Here is a 17,865-nt window from a genome sequence, read left to right as displayed (position 1 = left end):
TGGGGTGCATAATCAGAAGTTTGGAAATCAGTGTTTTAAAGTAGTTATCAGTTTGCTGCCACATAATAATAATAATTAAAATTTACCAAGAACTTACTATATGCCTAGCATATTAGCCCTTTCTATGAATAATTTTATTTAGCCCTAATAATAATATTTTGATGTTGGTACTAGTATTGCCTCACTTGACAAAAATAAGACACCGAGGGTTAGTTCACCTGCTGAAGATGACCAAGCAGATTAAAGGTAGACATGAGGATTTGAACTCCGGTATTCTAACTGTAGAGTGGGACTCTAAGCATGGTCTTGAGCTATCTTATATATGCCAGATTGCCACTACGTATGTGTTGATGTTCAAAAGAATAATATTTTGAGGTTTTGGGGGAAGATTACTTAGGAGGAATACTTTGGGAATAACACATAATAAATACATAGCTTATTAAGAAGTATGGAAACAGTATCCAATAACAAAGTATGAGTCATACTTTCCAAAGATCAGCTTCTCATGGAACATAATCTATCATGACCTTGAACTCAGTAGGATAGAGAAGTAGAAAGAACAGCTTCCAAGGTCCCAGCCATCCAATCTCCTCCCAAAGCAGCTGTGAAAACTTGTCCTTTGGTACCTGAATGGGTGGCAACTACTCTGCATCACAAAGCACTGGTCTGTGGTGTGTTCTGCAGTGCTGGCTCCATGGTTCCTAGATGTGTCTGTACTACACTGTAAGTCATTTCTGAGAGTAGTAAGTGGATAGTCAGAGGATAAAACATGGGATTTCTACGCATGGCCAAGGTTACAAAGGCTCAAGAACTACCGTCATGTTCTTGGTGACCTCACATGGTCCCAGATAAGGCAATAGTTCAGAAGGCAGGGGTGATTGAGAGATGAGTGAGAATTCCAGTTGTTTCTTCCCACTGGGATATTTCCTAGGGCTTGAAGCCAGAAACTTGAGAATTCATTCCCTCCTAGCCACTTACCTCTTACTAAATTTTGTCATGTTAGAAAGAATACTAACTCCAGTATTAAACATACTTATACACTATCACATGATGCCTTTCTTTTCCCAACCAAGATGGAGTGTGAGACTTTGTGCTCAAATCACATGGCATTCCAAGAGCCCTTTGTCATTAATAGCCTTTGTATTGTTTTGAATAGCTAGGGTTTTTGTTAAGAGATAAAATTGAACAGCTGGTTGAAACACAATCGCTGCCCCCAAATAAATGTTCCAATGGTTAGTTTCCTTAGAAGGTAAATCCTGAGTGATGATTTGCAAAGAAGAAAAAAGTCCTCTATCTAGAGGTCAGAAGAGTTTCCAAGTGCCATGTCCATAGCCCTGTATCAGAAAGCTAAGCTGCATTCCAAGGGGCAAGGCCTTAACCCAAACTCTCCCAAACATACCTGCAAAAGGAATGCTGTCTATGGTAATTCTTAATCCTGCAGTTTGGGCTGCTCCCAGTTATAGTCAAAGTATAGTAGAACAACCCCCTGGTGTTTGGGCTGTGCATTCTGAAGGGAAGCCTGCAAAACAGGCTAGAACATCATGTAGAACCTGCCAGGCTTCTCGTTATTTTTGCATTTTGTGCATTTTCAATCCCAATTCCAAGTCAATCATGTCTCTTCTCCTCTACCCTTCCCTACCACAATAAATAGAACTTTTCCAGGATTTTTGGTATAGACAAAATGATCTTAAATATTGATGAAAAATATAGCAAAGATCTGACAAGGGAAAAAAATGACTTCCAGAAAGCAAAGGCATCTAATGTTATTTTATCTTGCCCCCTGCTTTAAAATTCCCTTCCTCCAGATCTCTGCATGGCTCACTCTCAACTTCATTCAGATCTCAGCTCCAATTTCACCTCTTCAGTGAGTTCTTTCCTGCAGCATGTACCTAAATACACTCTGCTCCCCATTTTCTCATTTTATTAACTTTTCTTCACAGCACATATCTCTACTTGAAATTACATTATAAATGATTGTCCGAAACTGTCCCCTGTCTATGTCTACCCAGGAATCTAAACTGCATGAGAGCAAGGACTTTGTTTCGTTTGCTACTGTCCTTGCAGCACTGAAAACAAGTACCTGGCATGTGATGAATGTCCAATAAATAAATATTTGTTGAATGACTAAATGAATGAAGAAAATAAATTCAATGACTAAATTAAAACCAAATGGAACTAATCATCAGGGAAATGCAAATCAAAGTTACAATGAGCTACCCTTCCTACCTGTTAGAACGACTGTTATCAAAAAGACAAGATATAAGTGTTGACAAAGATATGAAGGAAAAGGAATCCTCGTGCACTGCTGGTGGGAATGTAAACTGGTGCAGCCACTGTGGAAAACAGTATGGAGGTCCCTCAAAAAACTATAATTAACATTACCGTATGATCTGATAATCCCACTTCTGGGTATATAGCCAAAGGAATTGAAATTAACATCTTTACAAGATATCTGCCCTCTCATGTTCATTACAGCATTATTTACAATATTATTATTTACAATTATTTACATTATTTACAAAAGCCAAGATATGAAAACAAACTAAGTGTCCATCAATGAATGAATGGGTAAAGAAATGTGGTACACACACACATATTATTCAGCCATAAAAAAAGAAGGAAATCCTGCTATTTGTGACAACATGGATTGACTTCAAGTACACTATGCTAAGTGAAATGATGTTAAAAAAAAAAGACAAATACTGTAAGTTCTCACTTAAATCAAACCTAAAAAAACGAATTCGGAAACAGAACAGATTGGTGGTTGCCAGAGGTGAAAGGTGAAGGTGAGGGAAATGAGTGAAGGTGGTTATAAGATACAAACTTGCAATTATAAGATAGTAAGTCCTGGGGATATAATATATGGCATAGTGACTATAGTTAGTAATATTGTACTGTATATGTGAAAGTTGCTAGAAGAGTAGATCTTAAAATTTTCATCATAAGAAAAAATTATAACTGTATGAGGTAATGGATAGTGACTTATTGTGGTAATCATTTCACAATACATACATATATCGAATCATTAATGTTGTAATCCAATCTTATATATTGATTATATTTCAATAAGACTAGAAAAAATAAAAATACTTTCACAGGAAAAAAAAAAAAGGAAAAACCAAAACCAAATGGAATACTTAAGAGTCTTGAGATATTTTTGAAATCATTTCTCAGGCCGAAAGAAACACTTTTAAAAATGTTAAGTTTCCTTAGTAACAATAGATCTCTTAACCAAAGTTTAGGATGAAAATAGCTAAGTCTATTCAGACAGCCTTATCCCATTCACTGGCAGGTTTGAGATCCCCCAGGTCTCTATATTCTCTAGAAATGGAGGAATAATTGATAATATTCTACAAATGTTTCTCCAAATCCTAAGTGCTATTCTATTGTGCTGCTTTCTTCTCTCAGTGTGCTGAGAACAATTTTAGAGATTTCTTTCCTGCCTTTTCTTATTCTTCCCAAAAGTGTCCTAGCATTAACTGGACATATTTATCCCATGATCCAGTGACTCTGGTCAAGCTGTTCCTGTTACCAGAAGAGCTTTGCCCTCTGGCCTCTGAAGCCAGAATAATCAAGCAAAGGGAAAAACTGGAAAGAACAAAAATAGTTCACAAATAAATACATAAGAATTAAGGATCTGAACCACAAAAAGTCTAAATTAACCATTAGAAAAAGTTGGACACTGAGAATAAATTAAGACACTGATGTTTTAATACTGCAAATATAAAATTATTTATAAAAGTCACATGATTAGCTGTTGCTGTAAAGGCTTCCTTAAAATATCTCTAAAATATAAAGTATTACCAACACAATTGATAATAGCCTCAGTGTGACCTATTTGCAGCTTAGCAATTCTCTTCATTGAAACAACAGACAGGACTGATTACTCAGCAGGGTAACATACTCCAAAATAACTTTCCTGACCAAATGATAGTGTCACTTGTCACACAGGAAGTGAAGACTTGGCAAAATTTTCACTGGGTAGTTTCCTTTGACTTTTTACATTACAGTCAACTGATTTATGAATGATAGGAAGTATAAATTTAACTGTGCTGACAACTCTTTGGAAATGGACTAGATCTGCAAGCCTTTCCAGCCAAACGGCCTGCTGACTCCCCCAAACTCAATATGGTAAAAACAATGTGCTAAATCAATAACAGATAAATTAGTGATGAGATTAGATTGATTTATTCGTTCATCAATTTTAAACCATATTTTTTATTTTCCCGTAACCAGCATCTTCCCCTAACTTCTAACTTCCCTATTTCTGCCCTACCATCTCTATGAACCCACAAGACCTAGTAGCAGAGTAAGCCATTCTCCCTTCTCATGCTCACTAGGTCCAAATTCTACAGCACCTTCCTCCTTGCTTCTCTTCATCTGCCCCTTGGTTATCATCCAAGTTTAGGCCTCATTTTCTGCTTGCTTTCACTTTCTACCCTCTACACAGCAGGCAAAGTATCCCTTTGCTTTTGTCAACATAACACTCTTCCACTGACTTCAAATAAAGTATACATTATTCAACCTGGCATTCAAGGGTTTCTGTAATCAAGCTCTGCCTTTATTTCTAGCCCTATGCTTCATTGGTCTTCCATACTTCAACAAATTGAAATTTTTTTCTTTCTTGGAATATTCTCTATCTTTTTCTTTCCATTTTTGTATCATGTTATTGCCTTTGCTTATTTTTTTAAAAATATTTTATTTATTTATTCATGAGACACACACACACATAGATATATATATATAGAGAGAGAGAGAGAGACTAAGATACAGGTAGAGGGAGAAGCAGGCTCCATGCAGGGAACTCGATGTGGGACTCGATCCTGGGACTTCAGGATCATGCCCTGGGCCGAAGGCAGGCACTAAATCGCTGAGCCACCCAGGGATCCCTGCCTTGCTTATAATGACTCTCCACCTCCGCACATTATGTACATCACCACTACCAGAGTCCGTCAACTATCTTCCTTTGAAATCTTTTCTATCACCCTAATAAGAAATAACATTGTCCTTCCTGAATAGTCTGTGGTACTTGGCCCCCTCCCTTAATACCAGCTTTGTGGGACATTAACTCATTTATTTATTTGCTGTGTTTTCCCCTGATTCATTAATAAACTCCTTGACATGATTCCTTATTTCAGAATTGAAACTGATGGGACTCACCCAACTCATTTGTGTTGAAAGAATGAATGAGTGATGGAAACTTATTTTATTATCTGCTTTTCAAAAGCAAGTTTTAAACTCCCTACTGATATGAAATTCAGAAATTCTCAGTAGACATTTTGGTGTTCTTAAATATTACATAACAAATTAACATAAAGCCATCATATAACAGAATATAGGCCCCACTCAGCTAAAACCAGTTAAAGATAACTGGGGTCCACAGAATAATTAATGGCTTCCAAATAATTGGAAACATGAACAAAATAAATACAAAGAAATACCACTTAGTTTTATTTTCCCAGAAGGTTGTTTTGAGATCATCAGTTGTTCACAATGTATAGGAAAATATCATTTTTTTAAATCTCTAAGTGAAACTATTTTTTTCTTTTCTACACTTCTATATGTACTGAGCATGAATGAAACAAGCTTGGCATATGGAATTTTACAGTCCTCACAATCTATGTGATATAATTTAGAACTGAGTTATATACAGGTATATATTATATATTGATCTTTTCTCCCCAAGAAATGTTAAAGGAATGAAAAAAACCACACATTTCCTTAATCCCTGGCATTTGCTAAGCATTTAAACATTACCTTGTAATAGCAATCAATGATAGCATTGGTGTTAGAGGTAGTGCAGTGGTGACGGTACTGCTGGTGGTAGTAGAATTGGCAGCAGTAATAATAACAGAGACAGTAATAGTAGTACAATGTAAAGGGTCTAGTGGTATCCAGACTCATCAGATACATCATCTCATTTAAACATTAAAACAACCCTACAAAATAGTTGTAATCTCCCCACTCTACAAATAAGAAAGTTGGAGTTCAAGGAACTTACTAAGGATATTGAGAAAATCTATCTGGTCCTGAATTTTTTTCCCATTACACCATGTTGCTTCCTTATAAGGCATCCAATGAATGAACCTTTTTTTGGAATGCTTTTGCATCTGAGATAGATTGGTTGAATAATTGATTGATATGAATAGTTGAGTGCAGTGGCGAATTCCTAGTAAGAAAGAGACTGTGGGTTTTTTATTTTCGTAGACTAACTAGCACCCCCCCCAACACTAGCACATAAGAAACAAATGTACATTAAAATATACTCTGGCCATTGATAACAAAGTTCTTTCCACTTTAAGTCATCTAATATGATAAGTGTACCAGTGGATGCCTCTTTCCCCACCAGTAACGAGGGAAGGGTTTACTCTGGGTACTGAGTTGCCTATCGCCAATCTTGGCTACCTTGAGGGACAAATGCTAATTACGACAAATGAGTCACATGATTTAGACATTAATCTAGAAAATACTTGAACCATTCAAGGTCAATTAAACTTTTTATGTATAGAATTCATAACACCCAATTAAAGAACAAAGAAGGCCCCAGCAACCTGGACATTTTTTCTAACTCTTGCCTTAGTTTTTCAAAAGCAAACACTGGAGTTTGGCTGCTGATATAAAGGAATCAATATGTCAACAACACAGTAACAAAATTTCTGATCAGTTATTGGCAATCCAGCTAGAAAAAAATTGTTATAGTAAAAGAGACAGTTATCAGCTATCAGTTGGGTGTCAACTTGTTTGGTAAAACAGTATTGCTTAGAAATGTAGATAAAAGTAGGTAAGAGAGGGCAGCCTGGTGGCTCAGTGGTTTAGCACTGCCTTCAGCCCAGGGCCTGATCCTGGAGACCCCGGATCGAGTCCTATGTCAGGCTCCCTGCATGGAGCCTGCTTCTTCCTCTGCCTGTGTCTCTGCCTCTCTCTGTCTCTGTCTCTCATGAATAAATAAATAAAATCTTTTAAAAAAATAGGTAAGAGAGTGAGGATGTACATATATATATGTATATATATATCTTTTAAAAAAGATATATATATCTTTTTAAAAAATTAAAAAATTATTTAAAAATTATTTAAAAAAATAATTATGTCCCAGTGCTAAAGAGAGGTAAACTGAAGAGTGTGGTTTTAATTAAAGTCATATGCTGCCAACAAAGCCTTTTAAAAATTATTTATTTCAAGATACATAAGTTTCTATTATCCATGTGAACAGAAAGAATCATGTGGAAGAAATCATCCAAAAGAGCAAAAAATCTAAAAGTTGCTCCTATTTATTTCAGAAACACATTATTTAATTTGCTTTTTGCATGCTTCAATTCACTCTCCTAAGTCTGACTTAGGCTAATATTATAATTAGTTTGACTTTACTGAGCCTTCATCAAGTGCTAGAAGGAAGTTAATCTAGAAATATGCTAGTGGATGATAACATGAAAATAGTGCCATTAAAAATTATCTATCATGAATGAGGAAAAATTACAGACTAAGTATTTCCCCCTCCCACCCCAAAATTCTCAAAATTGAAACAAATGCCTATATATTAAAAGAAAACTAAATCTGTATGGGTGAAAGTAATAAAACAAACTTCCATAAAATCAAGGAAGCTCTCAGGTCTAACTCAAAATGTTCTGGAATGAGTCACATGAGATCCTGGTTCTTAGCATGTACTTGTATCATTAAACACAATTTCACTTATTGCTTATTCCAATGACTGATCCAGAATGCATAACACACTCCAAGAGGTAATCTTGAGTCACCTGGGTGGTCTAGTCGGTTAAACATTGTACTCTTGGTTTCAGCTCAGCTCCAGATCTCAAAGTCATGGGATCCAGGGCCCCATCCCTGCCTTTTCTCTCTCTCTAAAATAAATAAATAAATCTAAAAAAAAAGAATTCTGTTTTCTGACCCAGAGTTCTGAGAGCAGAGGGAAACTTCCTTCCAATAACTGAAGCAGTTCAAAATTTGCAAAAATAAAACCATTTTTTTTAAAGATCTTGTTTATTTACTCATGAGAGACACACACAGAGAGGCAGAGACACAGGCAGAAGGAGAAGCAGGGTCCCTGCAGGGAGCCTGATGTGGAACTCAATCCCAGGACTCCAGGATCACGACCTGAGCTGAAGGCAGGCGCTAAACCGCTAAGCCACCCAGGTGTCTCTGAAAATCAGAAATATTTAGCGTTTGTTTTCATATTTCCATTTTTAAATTTTTCATTGTTTTCTTTTTCTTCTGTACCATCACACCAACATATTTCTGGATAACACCAGCTCTAGTCAGAACTAGAGTAAATTCATATTAAAATTATTTTAAATGCATTTTAAAAAAGTATTTATAAATAGCCAAGTGGCCAGTGTTTTGTGTTGGCAGCCAAAAGCCAGTCATCCTTTTTTTTTTTTAAGATTTTATTTATTTATTCATAAGAGACAGGCAGAGACATAGGCAGAGGGAGAAGCAGGCTCTCTGCAGGATGCCTAATGTGGGATTTGATCCCAGGACCCTGGGATCATGACCTGAATCAAAGGCAGACACTCAACTACTGAGCCACCCAGGTGCCCCAAAGTCAGTCATCCTAAATCAAGGTTTACAGGTGAAGATTTTTTCACTCCCCTCTGTATTTCTTCTGACTTAAGGGAGATTTGGTCTGAGTAGCCAGCTGGCAATATATACAATGATACTTAGAACACATGTAAAACCTTGAAGCAAGTAGGGGCACTTGGGTGGCTTAGTTGGTTTAAGCGTCCAACTCTTGATTTTGGCTCAAGTCATGATCTCAGGATCATGGGATCGAGCCCCAAGTTGGGCTCCATCCTGGGTGTGAAGCCTGCTTAAGATTCTCTTTCTCTTCTGCCCTCCCCTGCTCACTCCTTCTAAAAAAAAAAAACCCACAAAAACAAAAACAAAAAACTTGAAACAAGTATCATGAAAGGCAGAGTCAGAAGTATTACCATCTTTTATGGGATGTATCTATGATTTGATAAACAATTATATTAAGTATATCCCCTTAGTCAACTAAATTGGCGCAATAGTGTGGTGTTTAAAAAGGACATATACATGTGTGTTAATATGTTGCATACGATGGCTCAATTCTTTAAACAAAAATATAAGACCAGATGGAATCCTTACCTTTTCAAGTATCGCATTGCCTTGGTGAGGACTGATGTTATGCTGGCTTATTTCTCTCTTGTATTTATATTCATAAACTTGGTCAGTGATATTAATCAGTAGAGTTGATGGACTGAAGGCCAGTTTTCCACAATCATACACAGTTCCACTTTCAATATCAGTTGGTGCCGTAGCATATCGTAAAATTAATCCCATTATGAGGCCTAGAATAAAGAATAAACAATTGCATTGGAAGAACTGAATCTAAAATGCTCACTATTGGATGCTTTTAAATATATGATTTTGAACTTGTAGAAGTGGCAGGAGGAAAGATTATGTTATTACCTGACTTAGAAAATTGTTAACTCTGCCATAGATTGTATTAAGTTCAATAGATTGTATTAAGATATTTGTAGTGTGGACATTATTGCTTAAATATCCAGCATATATTCCTTTGCCCTTCCTTCCTAATGGAGTCACACATTTTAGAAAGAAATGCTACCCACTTCCTGATGGAGCCACACATTTTAGAAAGAAAAGCTACCCACTTCTATCCAACTAAGTGCTTCGAGAAAACCTTTGTTCTATAACAGATACTGAGTAATCTAATCAGTCAGGAATCAAATTTCCCAAAAAGTTGTTGGTCCACAAATCAGCACATATCTAAGACAGTGCCATCAAACTAAAAGGAAGCACTTATATATACCATGGTTGGGAGAGAAGTGTTGTTTTCTCTTTTGGGATATGAAAAGGCAATTTGTTTCCCCATTTTTTGTTGGCAGCTTTCTTATGACGATGAGGGGACCCAGTCCAAAAACAGTCAATATACTGAGAATGGTAGGACCAAGATACAGACAGAACTTAGGTCCTAACGTCTTCACCAAACCACTGGATCAACCTATTGTGGAGCTACCCTACTTCTAGACTTCTTATTATGTGACACAATACATTCTTTCATTTTTCAAACAACTTTGAATCAAATTTCTGTTTATCTGTAGTAAATGGATTCTAAAGATAGAACATTCCTTTCAGTGAAGAGTTAAACCCAAGTAACAATTTGACTTTTAGGTTTATATACTGTTAGGATGGATGTTCATGGTAATCTGGTAACGTAAACTCTCCTAATATTATAGATTTATTAATAAATAGCAAAGAAACCGCAGAAGCCTGTACATTCCTCCATTTAAAATTAGGACTGCTGTATGTGTTTTTCAGGATAAATCCACAATTCAGTCTTTAAAACATCAAATGTCGAAGGTTTTACCACTCTTGTGAATCCAGTCACCTAATAGCCTTTCATTTATTTAATAATTTGTTGGGTGCATATTTTTTACAAGACATTTCCAGACTTAAAATAAAAATATAGCCCCAGTCCTATAGGAGCTAAAGTTTGTAAAATGAAAACCCTTAAGCAAACAACTATAATGCAATGTGACATGTGCTATGACAGCTGGTAAGCCCTCTGTGTTATATGAGTATAGAGAGAAAACAGTCCAAAGCCCTTTGAATGATGCAAAGCTTTACATGAATCTTAAAAGGTCATGTAAGATTTGTCCAGATAAGCTGAATCAGGGAGTAAGTTGGGATCCAGGTTGCACACGTGGGTGGCAGTACATAACAGCAGAGACAGCTAAAAGATCCCCAGGATTTCTGTTCACACAAGTGTGTAGCATAAGCTGGCAGGAGCGTAGATGCTCAGCCAGAAATTGTGTTTCCTGATTGTCTTGTATCTGGTTGGGTTCTCACCAATGGAATATAAGCAGAAGTGATAGGTGTCACTTCTGGAACACAGCTTTGGATGTGTCAGATGGGGAGGAAACAAAGCCATATAGAGAGACAGAGCCACCAGACTGAAGGAGTCTGGGTCCTTGAGATACCAGATGGGGGGAAGCCATCTGCCAACCAGGAATACCTTACATTGGACTATTATGTGAATGAAAAGTTAACTTCTGTTGTGTTGTTCCCGAAATTGTAGGGTTAATGTGTTAACTATAACCAGGATAACGTACTGAAGATTATCTATAAATACAGAATGACTTAAGAAATACGTTGGTTTTAGAGAGTAAGCAGTGGTGCAGGAAGAGAATAAATGGAGGGAGATAACGAAGATAGACATAGAGATGGAAAGAAAGAGAGAGGTTGAAAACTCTAGACCGCAGACTATAGGCAGAGACCAAGTCATAAAGAAGTTCCTCAGTCATGGTATAAAGTGTTTATTTTTAATTTGATGGTAATCTAAAACTATTGAAATATTTTAGGCAGGAACATAAAACAATAAAATTTTTATGTAAGAGCTGTCACTTTGGCAACAATGTGGAGAACTGAAGGGAATGATGGATGAGAATAAAAACAGATTTCTTTCAAGAATATTTTTACCTCATTCCAGTTTCAGTATTTGGCCCACTCCTCCATAATAGAGAAATACAGTGTCCTAACCTTCGTTAGCAGAGAATATAAGTGATGGGTACCTAACCACCGTGAGTGCTTAAGGCACCATCAAACAGGGGGCAGACTGTCATGTGCCATGTCAAACAATTACAATAAAACTAATCAGGAAAGAGAAGGGAAAACACATTATCTACGCTGCAAGTGGTTTAGGGTGCCTGTGAAGAACATCACTTTTCCAATACTCTTTGGCTAAGAAGGATTCATTTTCTAAGTTATTCAGCAGGTACCATGAGTGATTCTATGACCTGTGCTTTCTATTTAAGTGGGATATAAATAAAGGAAGCACAAGGCGCTATCTGCATTGGGCCCGAATAGAGAGAACCTATACTAATACCATTCAAAATTCCCAGAAGGTGAGCCACTTATTTTTGCAATATGCTTTCAGTGTAATAACAAGTTAACATGAAGTGTCCACTGTTTATTCCCAAGCAGGGAACTCAATTTTTTGTCATAATGAGTGCGTAGTACCTGGGCCCTTGTGGTTAAATTCATACAAGTCCTCAAAACCTGAACGGCCCTGCTTGGACCTTTGTAAGAGCTCTGGTCCCAGCTTTCAACAAGAGGCATGCTGGAGTTAAATGGAGTAAGATGCTTGTCAACAGGGGTGACCAGGTGTAATGGCATCTCTCAAATAAATCTCCCACTCTGAGGACTGCAGTTGATCGATGGTGTCAGCTACTTACTGTGCTCCGGAGTCCACGACCGAATTCACTGAAGCCAGTCAATGACTGAGTTCAGTAAGGGTATCAAGGCAGGGAGGTGGGGCTGCTCTGAAGGGTCACCATGGCTTAAGGATACCTCATCAGCCTTGCTAAACCTTTCTTGGAATTGTGCCATAATCTAAGCCTTTTCCGACCCAGCCTTCCTCTCCTCCCTCCCTCCACAGGGGCCGCTGCTATACCAAAGTCTGACAGCTGTCTCAGAATCCAAAAGCACCCTCCCCATTTTCCCTCAGAAAAGTTTCCCCAAGAAATCTTTCACACAATTAATCTCTTCCCGGTGTCTGCTCCTCAGAGGATCCAAATGAACACACTTGACAAAAGGTTCTAGTCCTGCTCCCCTTGACCCCAAGTCTTGAGAGGAAGCAACATCTTGACACAGTGTGATGGCCAGTGGGGAAACTGAAGTGGCACGGTGTACTCAGTTAATAAATGCAAACACCCATTTGTGCAACCCCACTACAGTAGCAGCAGCTGGAAAATTCTTAATGTCCGAGGCCAGACACCTGCCCATAGAGCCTGACGATGCTTCTGACAGCCAAACGTCCATTCAGTGCTTTAGCCATATGTTGAAATGAATAGGGGGAGTTGAATTAAGGCACTCCAACACAATATTGTTTGAAAGCAGGTGACAGAGTAGGAGTGCTCATAGGAAGAAAATGCTGTTGAAAAGGGTTGTTTGTATATCCCCACAAAGGTGTAGGATAAAGAAAGCACTGGCCACCTATACACAGAAGGAAAGAGACCGGCTGCCACAGTTTATGGACACAAACCACCAATCCCAGTGGTAAGCCACAAAGCCCTGACCTTACCTTCCCAGGAGAAAAAAGAGGCAGCTCGTCCCAGCAAAGCAACGCCATGGAGCACATATGCACAGGCCTGGTTCTAGGTTATATTCTCACAAGCATGACATTTCCCTAAGCTCTGCTCCCTAGTCAGCTGGTGGCATCACCTTCTCCAAGCAAAACTAGTCCAGATGCATCCCCTGCCCCTGCAAGTTTGGATATATTTGGACAACTGGGATGACAATAGTATAGATGTGCTCTCTAGTGAACTCTGACCTCTCCCTATCAGTATACAAGCTCCTGGATGGAGTTTGGACAATATACCTCATCCCTAAAGCACTCATAGTCCTACAAATCCCATCTCAAGTCCCACTGTGAGGGGCCCATGCTCTGATACAGCCTGTGCTCAATGAGTTCCCTCATCTTTGAGTTCTCACAGCATTCACAGCTTAAACCACACCCTTTATGGCCCAATTTTATAAAGGCTTACATTGTTCATTCAGCATTGCTTTGCAGACCTTGGCTTTGTCTCCCCCACGAGACAATGAAACTGTTTAGGACAGGCTCTGTGCTATTCTTCCTCTCTTTTTCCTTGAGAAAAGCTACACTTTAGGCAGAATTGTAACCCAACTTTCTCTAAGCCCACAAACTCCCTTGCAGTCAAGAAGAAAAGGATCCTCCAAGTTTATGTAGTTGGTCAGTGACCAAAATTTCAAAATGTCAAATGTAAGGGACATCACACTGAATGCTGTGATGTTCCTTTCCTTGCAGAGCTTGCAATATAACACCCATAACAGATGTCGAACAGGCATGGATATGATGTTGGTAGGAGAAGAAAGGAGAGATGAAGGGAGGAAAAAGTGCCTAATGGGACGCAATAGAGAAACATTTAGAAATATGAGCCTTGTCTCTCTGAACTGGTTTTCGCTTCATTCTCCACATTGAAAATATAAGAAAACTCCACTCCCTCCCTCATTGTGCTTTCGTGCCACAGACACACAAGGCATTGCTCTAAGACTTGGGAGAATTATAAAAATGAAAAAATATGGTCCTGACTGTAAAATATTAAAATATTTTAATCCTACTAGGCCTTTTCCTCTTGCCCAATCCTGTGATCATGATTCTCAGAAATAAAAAGGTACAAGTATTTCCTGTGTCTTCTTCTATTAAGGCTATTTTTCATCTCCAATCCCCCTGCATCTTATTGACAGTCATTCTATATGATGCTGAAGCATTTCCCTAAAGGGGTTTTTCTTAGAGGAATATAGATGGGGATTTACTTTTATATATAATTATTATATTTATATATAATAAACAGATTACAGAATGATTTTGAAAACACAAAGTGTTAAAATCTCTCTGGCTCTGTTCGATCCATGATTGTGTTCATACACTATCACACACACTGCCATACTGCATGGCACACTCCAGCAGGCTCCCTTTAGACTCTTTTTCTATATGATTCCAGATGCTCCCCTGGAGCACAATGCAACAAACCCATCTATATATATGCATCTAATCAGACTAGTCCATGGGTACATATTTAAATGCAGCATGATATCAGAGAGAATTTAGAAGCCTAAAGCAAATGCATGTAGTTATTAATATGTGAAGACTAAAGAAGAAATGAGTTTTGTAGTTCTTTCATTCTGCATGCATTGAGTGGCTACCAAGAATAACCCTAGATAAATGGAGCATTGCCCCTTATTAAAACAAGAAAATGAATCTTGATCCTATATATTATATATCAACTTGATTAGTGTATCAGACACTGTTGATTGCCAACCCAGCATCCGTCTCCCCCTCTTTTCCCAACAAAGCCCTGATTTCTTCAGCTGTCCACCTCTCTTCACACAGCTATGTACTGAGGGTAAGTTGACCTCTCCCTCCGCTCCAAGGGTATCTCCATTCCCCTTGCTGATAATTGGTACTAGAATGGCATAGGACTCTATTCTAGTCAATAAAAAATGAAGGGAAGCTGCTTAGTGAGCTTTTTAGAAAAGCTTTGACATCCTAAAAGAGAGAGATAGAGAGTGATGAGCTCTCTTCTTCCTCAGGATATTATTGGGCCTGGTTAGGATACCAGGAACTTCCATATTCATCTTACTCCTCATGTGATTTTAAGTCAGCAGTAGGAATAGCAGAGCAAAGAAAAGGAAAGAACCTGAGTCTTTGACGACAAAACGGGCTGCTGAATTAATCAGCCCTGAAGACTATTCTCCAGAGTTTTAGTTAGGGGAGATAATAAATGTCTTTATTGCTTAAGTCTGTTTCAGTCAAGGTTTCTGTTATTAGCAACTGAATGCATCCTCATATATGTAAGCTATTTTTTAAACAAGTAAATGTACAAAGTCCTAAGGAACCCTAAAGGAGAGACTAAAACTCCACTCCCCAAAGTGTTAGGGAAGGCCTCACATAGGAGGTTCTAAGGATATGTAGGCATTCTCCAGGTAGAGTAGAGGGCAAGGACTTTCCAGAAAGAAGCATTCAGAAATCAGTGAGCATGGTGCTAATCAGGCACATCAAGCAGTTTGGGATGGCTGACTAGGGTAGCTGAGATCAAGGGGCCCCACAGCTGAGAAACAGAGAGGGTATTCAAGAAGGAGAGATGGTTGACAAGAAGGTCTTGAGAAAGACCTTCTTGTTGGGAGAAAGATTCACTGTGATTTTTAGCTAAGGAAACCATTGGGAGACAATTATGTGAAGGGAAAAATAAGAATTAAGACACGGTGAGGACATGGAGAGGAAGTTAACATTAGAATTTGTCTAATTTTCCTGAGGAAGAATTTAGCAAAGGAATTTGAGTACAGGAATTTTAAGACGACAGTAGTAAAATTAACCCCAAGGGTTGTTTACCATTATTAGGACTATTTATTTATTTATTTAATTTTTTTAAAGATTCTTTTTTTAATTTTTATTTATTTATGATAGTCACAGAGAGAGAGAGAGAGAGGCGCAGAGACACAGGCAGAGGGAGAAGCAGGCTCCATGCACCGGGAGCCCGACGTGGGTTTCGATCCCGGGTCTCCAGGATCGCGCCCTGGGCCAAAGGCAGGCGCCAAACCGCTGTGGCACCCAGGGATCCCCTATTAGGACTTTTTAAAGCAGAGACTCTAAGGTACTATTTCAGTCACCCAGATTCAAAAAATATGAATTAGGGATTCAAAAATGTGGAAATGAAGAAGGAAACGGTGTGACAAATATTGTAAGGAAGCCAAATCAGTGGACACCATTTAACTGCCTGCAAGATAGTATTCACAAATAGTAGACTTTAAGTGTCATCTCCACAATTTTTACCTTTTTGCTCAATAGTTATGTACCTCCCCATCTTATCAAAACCTTTACCAGAACAGTGATTTAGAGATGATATGGGTTTGAAATTTCAAATGTTAAATGTATTGCCTAAATTTTGCTGTGAGTACTTCAGTTTTACACTGAGATTAATCACAGATAGAACCGAAAGTAAAAATATACAATGTTCTCTGATTATTTAGGGATTCCATTCCTTCTCTGCCCTCCCACCAATCTTCTAAATTCAAAGGACTAAAGGAAATTGTGGGTGTTGCTAAAAGGGACACAATTTATTGCTCTGTGCTGGATCACTGTCATCTTGCTTTGGTGAAGAAAAAAATCCTGTAAGGGTTTCAGAACAGGTCTGGGACACCTGCCAGTCTGAGTATCCCATGATATTCCAAGGTGGAAAGGGGTCCATGAACCTGTCCCACCTTAGGATGCCTCATTCAAAGTTCTATCTTCCTATAAGTTAGGGTCATATGGGAAATGACAGAAAGAAACAACCAATCAGATCTTCTATCATGGTAGGGTGTCCAACGTTTTTCCCCATTCTTGGTATACACCAAACAGCATACATAGGCACACACACATGCACACAACATACACACACACAGACATACACATCCCGCACATTTCACAGCATTCTGAGGTTCCTAACATAGGATTATAGGTAACTTTTCTCTAGAAATTATCTTAGCCACCAGCTTATGCATAGCTACCATCCTTCCTTGCAATCATCTTAGGAAGTTTACAGAAGAAATATAGAGGTAGAGATATCTAACTAGCCACGTACTGACTAAAATAAAATGATTTCTTACTTTATAATGATTTTTAAAAAAGATTCTTTATTTATTTATTCATGAGAGACACAGAGAGAGAGAGGCAGAGACACAGGCAGAGGGAGAAGCAGGCTCCATGCAGGGAGCCCGACGTGGGACTCGATCTCGGGACCCCAGGATCACGCCCTGGGCCGAAGGCAGGCACCCAACCACTGAGCCACCCAGGGATCCCCATTACTTTATAATGCTTACACAAAACAATCTATTTTTTCCTTAGACCAGAGGAGGAAACATTACAAAGTAATATAAATAATGAAAGAGCAGAGGGGAGTAAGGAACTCTCTAATAAGTGAAGATTTTCTCCCAAACCCACTTTCATCATAGGAGGGTAATGGAGAAAGAGAAGAGATAGAAGAAAGTAAAGGACACAAAAGCAGGAACCACCATGTTCAACTTTATTTTCCTAGAAAAGTAGTTCTCAAACTTTAGTGCATTAGAAATCTCTGAAAGATTTGTTAAATACAGATTGCTGGACGCTGCCCCAAGTTTCCTACTCAGTAGGTCTGGGTTGTGGCCCACATGCTTGCATTTCTAAGTTTCTCAGGTGATGCTGATGCTATGAGAAGCACTGTCATAGAAGATCAACAAATAGGGGCACTTGGGTGGCTCAGTGTTTGAGCATCTGCCCTTGGCTCAGGTCCTGGTCCCAGGGTCCTGGGATCAAGTCCCACATCAGGCTCCCTG

General features: G+C 38.5%; 1 protein-coding gene across 10 annotated transcripts in view; it reads right to left on the bottom strand.

Annotated features, from left to right (window-relative positions):
* The window catches only part of SLC9A9 (solute carrier family 9 member A9), a 654,903-nt gene that overhangs the window by 511,065 nt on the left and 125,973 nt on the right, over window positions 1–17,865 (bottom strand). For 9 of the 10 annotated variants that reach the window (XM_077864842.1, XM_077864844.1, XM_077864845.1 and 6 more), the window contains one exon: window positions 9,118–9,320. In XM_077864842.1, the coding sequence (XP_077720968.1) occupies window positions 9,118–9,320 (203 nt within the window). Of the gene's footprint in view, window positions 1–9,117; window positions 9,321–13,075; window positions 13,460–17,865 lie in introns of those variants that run through there. The other variant, XM_077864850.1, reaches the window with a different exon arrangement.

This window comes from Canis aureus, chromosome 22 (assembly GCF_053574225.1).
Source record: "Canis aureus isolate CA01 chromosome 22, VMU_Caureus_v.1.0, whole genome shotgun sequence".
NCBI lineage: Eukaryota > Metazoa > Chordata > Mammalia > Carnivora > Canidae > Canis > Canis aureus.
Note: the sequence above shows the minus strand (reverse complement) of the source record. Positions and strands in the feature narration are given on the sequence as shown.